Genomic DNA, 10,619 nt, shown 5'->3' with positions numbered 1-10,619 from the left:
TACTACTACCCCAAAAAGTAAAATTGCAATGAAGAGGACACTCATTTCGCAGCTCGCATTCAATTTTATTGTTTAGAAAGTGCTGCTCGGCAAAACATTACAAACTCAAAGAAGAAATATGACAGGAAGAAAAAAAAAAAAAAAATCAAAGTTGACTAAAATAATTTATACAATAACAAAAATATATTTACACCAAAAATAATCTTTCAAAACAAAATAAGATTGGGCCAGACTGCAGCCTATGGAGGTAGGTTGAACATGCCAAAACAACTTTAAATCCAAAAAAGAAATGTAATATTACGGATAAAATTTAACTATAGAAAACGTCTCAAAATTCTGCTTTTTATAAATATATAAACGAAAAAATTTAAACGTTTTTGGAGCAAACAAAAAGAAAACCATGAACATTTTACAGGCGGAAAGGGATAAAAAATAGATATATAGCTTGATACAGACCGGACACTTGCGGATCACACGGATTTAAATGGGAAGTTTAAAAGCCATTTCAAAGTCGCTTTCAAAAAAGTTAAAAAAAATGATCCAGATTACAGTCACCTTTAGAGACAATATTACACGACGCGTTCGTCACTTAAATCAATATGATCCACAGCCAGGAAGCATTTACAGTCCAAAAAAGAACAGCCACAATTATTTAGAATAATCTTATGAGAACAAACCATTCTGTGCAAACATCCACCTCCTCTTTTTCTCAAAAATGTACTTTATCGTCAAATGACCCCGAACACTTCAGATCCAGCCTAAAGTAAAGAATTGCCGTTTTTGTCGGAACAGTATTTTACAGTAAAATGCAAAAAAAAATAAAAAATACGGGAATGTGTGAAATGCGTTTTTAGCTAAAAGCGATTTCCTTTTTTTTTGCCTTGCAGTTATAATGTAAATGGTCAAACACTTTTACATGACACTATCAACCGATTAATGGCAACGGTAAATGATCTTTACAGCTGGATTCGTAAATCATGCGGAAGCAGGGTGACCAGATGTCCCAGTTTAGTTTTGAGTCCCTTGTCCCACGTCCCAATAGATTTCTTGGGGGGAAAAAACATGGATTTGTCCCAGTTTGACTCAGTCTCTGTCCCAGTTTTACAGGTTTTGGGGCCAATATTGCCCCCAAAATAACGCACTTAACTTGAAAATGAATGTTTTAGCCCAATAACCGTATACAAATCAATTAAAAATCTCAATTCAAGCACCTCCTAAAGCAGATCGGTGCATGTCGTAATAGTTTTATCTTTCAGGATGGGAAAAGACCCCTGTAGCATATTCCCGAAATTGTATCCCAATTTTTAAGTTGGGGAATCTGGTCACCCTATGCAGAAGTGACGCATTAATTGTTTCCCCATTTGTAAGTAAAAACGTTGGATATACCTCCCAGAATTTGAACTTTAGGCAAAAATATAACCCACAAAGACCCCAAAATTTAGATTCTAGGAGATTAGGGTGACCAGATGTCCCAGTGGATTTGTCCCAGTTTTACAGGTTTTAGGCCAATATTGTCCCCAAAATAACCCAATTACCATACACAAATCAATTAAAAATCTCAATTCAAGCACCTCCTAAAGCAGATCAGTGCTTGTCATAACAGTTTTATCTTTCAGCTCGGGAAAAGACGGTCAAGATGGTCAAGATTTGGAACCCCTGTAGCATATTCCCGAATTGTATCCCAATTTTTAAGTTGGGGAATCTGGTCACCCTATGCAGAAGTGACGTATTGTTTTTCCCCATTTCATTTCTAAGTGAAAACGTTGGATATACCTCCCAGAATTTGAACTTTAGGCAAAAATATAACCCATAAAGACCAAAAATTTAGATTCTAGGAAAGTTATGTACATCGTCCAAACCAATTTGCAGATTTCAGGACTTTTCTTAATATGTCGACGCAAAAGTCACTAAAAACAAAAAACGTTTCTGTGTGCGGATTACCACTACGCATACAATATACATTTATACATCTATATGGAAGACCGGACAATCGTAAAATAAACTCAACTCTTACATTACAGTAAAATTCTGTAGCTTTTCCCCCGTTTATACTTTTCTAAATCCTCGTCTAAACTGTAAATACCGTACAGCTGTATTAAGCTGATTCGACATAGCGCTAACAGTAAAGACTAGCACAACACGATTAGCTCAGGAAGGCGTTGGATATGAACAAGCTACAGCTGGCAGTTCTCTCGACTCGAAACCTGCAGAAAAGTTCTGTTTTTATGGCTAAAAAAACCCCCCGAGTCGATCGAACTGCAGCGTCAATAACAGTTTGTCACCGGTCGCTACAGTGGTTAGCATAGCATTGCTAGCGTTACCTGATACGGAAGAGTGGCAAAACCTGAATAAAATATATAAAAGTCTACTGTTCGGAGGGATTATGGTTTGCTATGGCTATAAATACATCAGCATTCAAGTTTAGTCTTCACACTTCCCAACTTCAGTGCAACATTTGGGATTTAAAGGTAAAGAAAAAGAATCAAATGAAAGCAGATGCGGTTTATAGGTTCAAGTCAGATTACTAAGAGAAGAGCCTATAGGTTGTTTTTTTTGCCAAAGTTAAGGCATTTTATCCATATTATCTTTGAAAAAAAGTCAAGATGGAAACGATTAATGGCTTGTAATGTGGCGGCCATATTGGATTTTTGAATTAAATGTGGGTTACCAAGTGTGCCTTTAACAGGAAGTCACAAATTTAAACTTTTTCCACCTTAATACCAATCAATCTTTAGAAATGGGCTCTAAACCCATTATATGGCTCAGGTCCTGTTTAAAATACAGCAAGTTTACCAATATGTGGCATTACTAATTAAGCCTGAATGCATCTTGTGTGTTATATCCAAAGAAAATTTGTCAGAACACGTGAAATGAATGTAATCTGAAAACAAAAGCATCACGATTAATATAATCAAACAAGCCACAGTCAAAACTTCATTGAAAAATTGAATAGGTATAACCTACCAACAGCATTTATTTCAACTCAATTATTTCTCGATTCAATAGTTGCAAATAATTCAGCTTGTACAAACAACTAAAAATATCTGTAGATACATAAATCCCCAAATGTTGCACCGTAAGACTTTATACATACAAAAATAACTCATTTCGTGTGCGTTCCCTGGTTCATCTGCCCGTGTCCAAATATTTAACAATAATCCAACAGTCAGCAGTCAAGGCATGAGGATGATTTGAGGCAATAAGTGTCTCCAACGTCTCCAAGCGAATAGTCATTGAAATATTGAAATGTCCGTCATTTGTGCGTAAATGTTGCTTTTTTTTTACGCCGTCTCGCAATAAAAACTTCAGCCCAAACACTGAGGAAAAAGATGCACAAGTTTACAAACCAAGATAAAAAGGAATGTTTGAGGTAAAATTACAAACTCGCACCGTTTCATCCCAGTTCACTTAAAAAGGATCGTGAAAACAGAATGAAATTGGTCAAAACTTATTTTTCTCGGCCCAAGGCTTGAGCCAACAGTTCTAGTTGTTGTCCTAAAATGAATAGTGTAAATGAGATTATATAAAACCGCCTGGGTCTGATTTATTAGCTTTAAAGCCAGTTGGATGACACAAAATTACAGTATGTTTCTTACTAAAGTCCAATATTACAAAATTGATGTTTAGCATAATGATAGGGATATGTGACACTGTATAAAAAGAACTGGCTTGCACGTCTTAAGAGTTAATCTCGATTAAGACACCAACATTACACGGTACTGAAAACAGTTTTTCTCTTTTATTCCATGCATCACTGGTTTGTAAAGTCGTAACAAGCTTTAATTTCCTGTGATTGGGCCACTTTAACCACAAGTCCCATACTTCTTCTCTCGCTTTCTCCGAGAGTCTCATAAAATGTACATAGTCTTTTCAGCGCTAACGGCTAATTAGCTCCGTAGCTGCGCGAGCCGGGCCTTTAGCTCCTCCTGCCGCGCTCGGAGTTTGTCCCTTTTGTTTTGCAGCCTGTGCGTGTCGTCCTCCAGGTTGAAAATGCAGTCCCGCGCCTTTTTCAGGATCACCACCTTGGACGCCTTCTCGTTGCGCGTCAGCTCCGGCACGTTGTCGCGGAGCCGCATGAAGCAGTTCTTGAGCTCGTTCCGCCGCTGCCTCTCCATCACGTTGTGCGTCCGCCGCCGCTCCTCCTCGTCCTCCACCTCCACAGTGTTCCTCGAGCTGAACCGCGACGAGGACGACGACGAGGACGACGAGGACGCGGGGGAGCTCCTGTGCGAGTGGAAGCGGGCGGAGCCGTCGCGGGACCGTTTGTGGGCGTGCGACGACGGGGGAGGGGAGGCGGGGCAGGGGGCCGCGTAGTTGTGCTGCAGCTGGATCTCTGCGTTGTGGCGCTGAAGGGCGAGGCGCTGCTGCTCCGCCTCTTCCTGTTCTTTGAGCCGGGCGTCGGCCAACGACGGGAGAGGGGAACGGCTCGAGGAGCAGCGGACCACCGTGACCACGTCGATCTCCTCCTCTGTTGTGGAAGAAAAGAGTCTGGTTAGTTTATCAAGTTTAAAAATACAAATGATCAATTCAATACAAGGTTTATAGTTGGAAATCTAGATTTTTTTTATTGTAACCTTTAAATGTTTCCCCAATATATATTTGTTTGCACTTGTTAAAATAAAATTGTGAATTTCAAACTTAATTTAATTAAATTTGAAATTTAATTAAATTTAAAAAAAATATTTAAATGTAATTAAATTTTAAAAATGTAATTACATTTTAAATTTAATTATTTATTTTTTTTTAAATTTAATTTAAAATTTAATTTAAATGTTTTATTTATATATAATTTATTTTTATCATTAACAATTTATATTTATTATTTTATTTATTTATTTTGTATTTATTACAAGTATTTTTTTGTATTTTTATAGTCTCACTTTATTTTTATATTATGGAAAATATTATATTTAATTTAATTTTAATATATTAATTACTTTTACTTTTATTATTTCTATCTCATTTTTTTATTGTTTTTTTTTCTTCTCTTTTTGTCATTCTGTATTTCTTCACAACTTTTTAATTTTGATATTGAGCCAAATTATAAATTCTCAACCAGTAACCAGTAACCAGTCTTTGGAGCTTAAGGAGCTTTTTTGCCGCCATTCCTGTAAGACTTATCCCTTCCTGTTACCTCTAATCTCCTGTGAATCTTATCACCGTTAAAACACTCCTATATTTTGCTGATTAAACCCTGTTAATGTTTAGATTTTACACCGGCCTTATCTGGGCTTTCAAAGGACTGCGTAGGCGGGACTTTGGGGCCTTCAGTGGGCTTTGATTGACAGCCGCAGGTGAAGCCAGGCTCAGTCCCCTGTAACGGAGCTCAAAGTCTGACTCACTCATTTCTGCCCTGATGAGTCACCATTAGCTCAGGCGCGCAGCGGCATCGGGTTTCCCATAAAGAGAGAGCAACAGCTAAACAATCGCTTTTGTCTGACGCTTTTAATAGGACGACTACAGCTTGAGTCATGGCCCTCCAGAGGTTTTTTTCAGGAAACTTGAGCATTGTAAAGCAATAGATTGGTTTGAGGCTAAAAACATTGTGCCAAATTAACCCAGTTAGGGCTGTTTGAGCCGCCATGAACAACAGGGCTTTGTAAATTACACTTGCATGTTCAGCAGGTTAGGTTTGTCAGGTTAGATCTAGTCTGTGGGTAGTCATGGAAAAACTGCCTCAAGCCAAAGATGGGATAAGCTCATAATGAAAATGTTTTGACATCACCATTGATGGGATAACAAGTTGAAGGGGGACTTGATTGAGAGGTTTAAACCCATCAGAGAAGATGTTGGAAACTCTGGTAATAATGGTGGTATTCAACTCCAAAGAACAGAGTCCATTTGGAGACTTCAATCACCTTTGGAAAACTAGGTAATGGAGCTCTTGCAAACATGCAGAGCAAGTAGTTTAACCTTTGGTCTGTTAACAGTAACAGATTTCCTACAGAACTGGTTCTAAACAAATTGCCCAAGTAGCACAGTTGTAAAGATTTGTGATGCTACTAGCAGGTTGTTTGTTAACAGTAGCCTTTTTATTGCCAGTTGCTCAACACATCTTGATAAACCAATCACTCTAGTGCATAAACCAATCACTCTAGTGCAGCACAGTGTGTCTGGCACCTACCAGAGTCTGAGGACGAGTAGTTGGACAGCTCTCCGCCCGTGGAGCCGTAGTCCGACGTGGCTTCGCTGGCCTCTGGCGTGTTCTCCATCAGCGCCTGGCAATCCAAGGTCGACCCGGCGATCTCCTCGAAAATACTCGTGTCAATGTCCGAAAGCAAGGGGCTGGAGCTCAGCATGGACGAAACCAACTTGTCGTCGAGTCCTTTGCCCAGCTGCTCCAAAAAATCCTCCGGGCTCTCTTCCCACTGGACGATTGTCGTGTTCGCTTCTTTTTCCTCGAACAAATCGCAGTTCCAGTTGAGCGCCTGCATGTCGCAGTCCTCCAGCAGGATGTTGGACACGTAGCTGAGCTGGTCCTCCTTGGAGAGGGGCTTGGCGTCCGGCGAGTCCGCGGGCTTCATGGGTGGGGACTGCGGAGGGGTCGGCAGGGATTCCAGGTTTTTCACCAAGCTCTGGTAGAAGTCGTCGTCGAACAGCGGCTCGGAGTAAAGCCAGTCCTGGGACTGACCGAAGCTCTGCAACATGGTGGAAGCCGTGGTCTGGGGAGAAAGGAGCGGCATACGGTTAGATCATGCCGGTCATGTTATGGAGATGAGTACGTCTTTCACTGCTCAATCACTTCATGAGTCAAGACTTCACTAAACTTTGTGAACTCATAATTCAGAACAGACACCTCTTCCATAGCCATAAAGCACACAAGGATGAGGGCTCGCAAAGACGTTATACGGATGAGGTCATTCAGTACAATACAAAGATATTTTTCCGTTAAATTGACAATGTTTCCACAAGTTTTCAGTTCTCAAAGATAATAAAGGGTGGAATGAACCAACACGATAAACCCAAAGACATCCCCAATGTTTACTTGGATGAGAACCATACTTTTTTCCCCAATACAAAACAAAACAAAAGCCATTGAGGCGTCCACTCATTTCTAGCAGCAATGGAAGGAAGATGATAAGGCACGTGCTACCGTGAACGAACAATAGACCGGAAATCCTCAATATGGGATCAACAACAAGCCAGGTCCGTTTGTTGAATGGGAAGTTCTATAGTCTTGAAAGTTCCATTCCCAGACCCACGCAGGGCAAGAGGTGGCGTCGAAACTTCATTCACAAAAAGCTCACGTGCGAGTAAAAGTAGAGCAGAGCGGGATTCCCACGCTGCGGGAGTATCTCAACCACATGTAGAGTGTAGGAGGTCGAGTACGGCAAGACAAATTTGATACTAGTCATCAATTCAACCCATCTTATTTATATGAAGCTTGGAAAACAGTGGATATTTTAGTTAAAGCAGCCAAAGCCAACACAAGAACGAGAATAGCTACAATCTCAAAGCCATTCCGAATATATGAGAAATATCCTTAAATCCAATAGTAAAGTCGATATCGGTACCAATGATCCAAAAACAAATCAATGTATTGGATTCACTGTGCCCCAAACTAGTAAATACAACAATCTAAGAGTAAAAACTAAGCAAAATGTGGAAATTCAGAATTACCTGCAATAAATGAGGAAACAAAAGCCAAAGTATAGTAGTAGTATATCCGAGTTTGAGGTAGGGTTGGAAAAAAAAAGTAAATCCGACCCGAGATTGAGGTAGCAAGTAACAATCCTTCGAGGTTCTTTGTTGTTAAGTGCAAAAGTATCCAGTCAAGAGTGAAGTAGCAGTAGCAGCAGCAGCAGCGGCGGTCGTGGGCTTTGTAGTGAAAGTTACCTCAAGACTGGATCCAGCGTGGTCTGCCGTCCCGCTTTTTAGCCATGTTTACATCACAAAGCCCCGCCCACACCCCCGTCCACGCAATTTACGCGAAGCCCCGCCCACTTCAGGCAGCGGTAGAAAGAACTCTGCTCACCCCAAAGCGAGAGAGAGGGAGAGAGAGGAGAGATGAGGGGGAGGGAAAATAAAAAACCTCAGCCAGACCCCCCTTTTTCTTTTTTTTTCTTTTTTTGCAGAATGGCCATGACGACATCGGAACAGCTGGGACTGGAACTCGACACCGGCTTCTGAGAAAGTGCAACGGTGCTCCCCGAACTTTAAATAAATCCCCCCAAGAATTTGGAGGGGAGGTGCGGAAAATAGAAAGGCGGCAATAAATCTTGGCTTTTAACATCAAGGCGTAAGAAGAACTGTACTGCGGGGAGAGCGCTCTGGAGGGAGGATCAAGTTTTTAACCCGAGTCACTTTGGATAAATCACAGGACATGTGTGAGAAATGTGTTCGGAAATGTATGTATAATGTTAGGCAAGTGGTTAAAGTTTAATCAAACACTTTTACTAGTCCAGAATGGGCTACTTTTACTATAGTTTTGTGCAACAGTGAAGCGCTGCAGTTGCCAACTCAATGTGAACACATATACAAAGCCACAAAACAAAACACAAAATAAAGAGATGGCTTAAAGGGCAATATCTGGTATGAATTTGGTAATGATTTTGCAAGTGCTACCAAAAACTAGACGAGTATTTTGTTGCAAAACTTGCTTTAAAAAAAGTCAAAATCAGCTTTTCCAGCACATTCATTCAAATGCAATAAAATGAATGAGACTTCTGCAAAGAGAAGTTACTCAACACACGCACAGGACCATTGAGAAAGCAGAAGGTGTTGCATAATAGTACAAGATTTTTTTTTTTTTACTCCAACTCTCATCTCAGAACCCCATAAGAATCGACTGAAAAACGTAGCATGCGTTCGCAGTGATACATGCAGCCCTGCGCCACAGGGGGGCCGCAGTGGGGCGACTTTATCTTCGCCTCTTTTTCCTGCCTTTAAAAAAAATCCCTACACATGGTCCACAGCCCTCACCGCAGGACGCCACTTTCCCAAGTTTATACAAAAGGAAAAAGAAAAAAAAGGGGTGAAAAACTGCACTCGGCACCGTGGCATTTACAACAGACGCGCGTAAATACAACTCCAGATCGGTCAAGATTTAGGCGTAAAAGTTGCGCACAGTGCGAGGCGACGCGGAGGGTTTTGGAGAGACCACACGTAAAGCGCCGGGGGGACGCCTATGGAGTCCTATGGTATGCGAGAACAAAGCGGCAGTGTGGTGCGGCTCACCAGACTCCAGTCACCCCTTATAGCTCCGGAAAACCACGACAAAAATGACAAAGCGCGCGCGCAAATGGACACACTGACCGAACCGAGGGCTATTAATGACACGTAATGACATGACATTGACATTTTTCGCAATTAAAAAAGAAACAATTAAAAAAAAAAAGTAAAATTGCGTAATAAATCCACGTTGACAGCAGTAGGAATCGGCCCGTGTCGATAAAACACGAAGTTAGGTCCAAGAAACCGACGCATGGTGCAATAATCTCCAAGTCCCTGCAATATCTCAAAGGTGGCGCTGTGAAAGGGTCATTTAAACAGGCGTGGGTACGGCGCCCCACGTGAACGGCGCATGCAACCAACATTTCGCTCCCATTTCAGCCAGAAAGCACCGGGAGTCGTGTCATTTTGCGGAGAAAGGGAAGGATTACGCGCGGGTATGCGTAGCTCGTGTGCGTAATGTGCCAACTTTGGAGAATGAATGAAAGGGACGTGCATGCATTGCTGCGCACTTACCGTACAAAACAGATGGAAAGGTGAAAACGTCGCGAAACAGCGCTGGGAAACACGTCCAAATGTGAGGTTTTAGGTTCCACGTGCGCGGCGCGCGGGTCAGAAAACCGTCTCCGGGGTTGATTTCTTGCGTGTTAAGTGCGAGTTGAAGCGTGGCAGCATGGTTCGCGTGGCTGAACGGTACAGTAAGTGGGGCGTGTTTGCACTCTCTGTTCCCCCCTTGGCTTCCACCGCTACTATCAGACACACAGTCTAGAGGTGTGGCCGTCTCCGCTCGTGTCTTTATGTAGCCACACGACCGCTTTATGCATCCGCGAGGGCTCAAAATCGCGCCAAAACTTTACAACCTTAAGCAGAAGCTCCTTGACTGCTAAATATCTCGCCAAAACCCGCGTCGTGGTGCGTAATGGTGAACCGGTTCGGGCGGAAAAGTGGGAGCGCGCGGCGTTTGCGCGGACGTGCGGGTCGAACGCGCGGACTAGCTCGTCTTCCCCGCGGAGTGATACGAGTCACGGGGTGGGATTCCAGGAAAATGGTGGCGGTAAAATTCGGGACAGAAACACACGTGGATTGTGAGAAGAAGCCGGCTGTCTAACTGCAGTAACCCGTCTGTCGGCTCGTCTCACCACCAGCCCTCCCTCCCTCCCTCCGCGCGCACATACCACCGCCACCGCCCCCGAAGAAGCGAGCGGAATCACATTAAAGGTCCCGTATCGTGTACAATTCTGGCTTTGTACAAACGGCTTTCTGACACTTTAGTGAGCGATGTTTGATGATTTGTAAGCACAATGAGCGCAGCGGTGGAGAAAACTAGCAAAAGCGCGTATTTAAACAGAATCAGAATAGGTTTTACGGACATTATCAGTGATGGTGCGTTCGTAAAGTGGGATTATTTTACTTTTTTTGTGCAATTATGCGGAGGTGGGTAGAGTAGC

The 10,619-nt window shown here is 42.2% G+C and overlaps 1 protein-coding gene across 2 annotated transcripts; it reads right to left on the bottom strand.

The window, feature by feature from the left end:
• Positions 1 to 3,586: 3,586 nt before the first annotated feature.
• On the bottom strand, positions 3,587 to 10,080 carry mych (myelocytomatosis oncogene homolog). 2 transcript variants are annotated; one of them, XM_079582509.1, is made up of 3 exons: positions 9,688 to 10,080; positions 6,125 to 6,662; positions 3,587 to 4,468 (listed from the first exon to the last, which is right to left on the bottom strand). In XM_079582509.1, exons 2-3 carry the CDS (start codon positions 6,645 to 6,647, stop codon positions 3,888 to 3,890), a joined length of 1,104 nt encoding a protein of 367 aa, XP_079438635.1. In that variant the 5' UTR covers positions 6,648 to 6,662; positions 9,688 to 10,080; the 3' UTR covers positions 3,587 to 3,887. The 2 variants fall into 2 exon arrangements, with proteins under 2 accessions (XP_079438635.1, XP_079438636.1); XM_079582510.1 differs by lacking the exon at positions 9,688 to 10,080 and adding an exon at positions 7,621 to 7,736.
• Between the last annotated feature and the right edge of the window lie 539 nt (positions 10,081 to 10,619).

This window comes from Gobius niger, assembly GCF_951799975.1.
Source record: "Gobius niger genome assembly, chromosome: 24".
NCBI classification, from domain to species: domain Eukaryota; kingdom Metazoa; phylum Chordata; class Actinopteri; order Gobiiformes; family Gobiidae; genus Gobius; species Gobius niger.
The sequence above is the reverse complement of the archived record's forward strand: the minus strand, read 5'-3'. Positions and strand labels throughout refer to the sequence as shown.

What these genes read in the sequence shown, in the direction of transcription:
- mych (XM_079582509.1), bottom strand. Translation starts at nt 6,647, where the DNA reads ATGTTGCAGAGCTTCGGTCAGTCCCAGGACTGGCTTTACTCCGAGCCG. An exon ending in CTACTCGTCCTCAGACTCTG is followed by an intron (nt 4,469 to 6,124) that starts GTAGGTGCCAGA and finishes CTTCCACAACAG; the next exon opens with AGGAGGAGATCGACGTGGTC.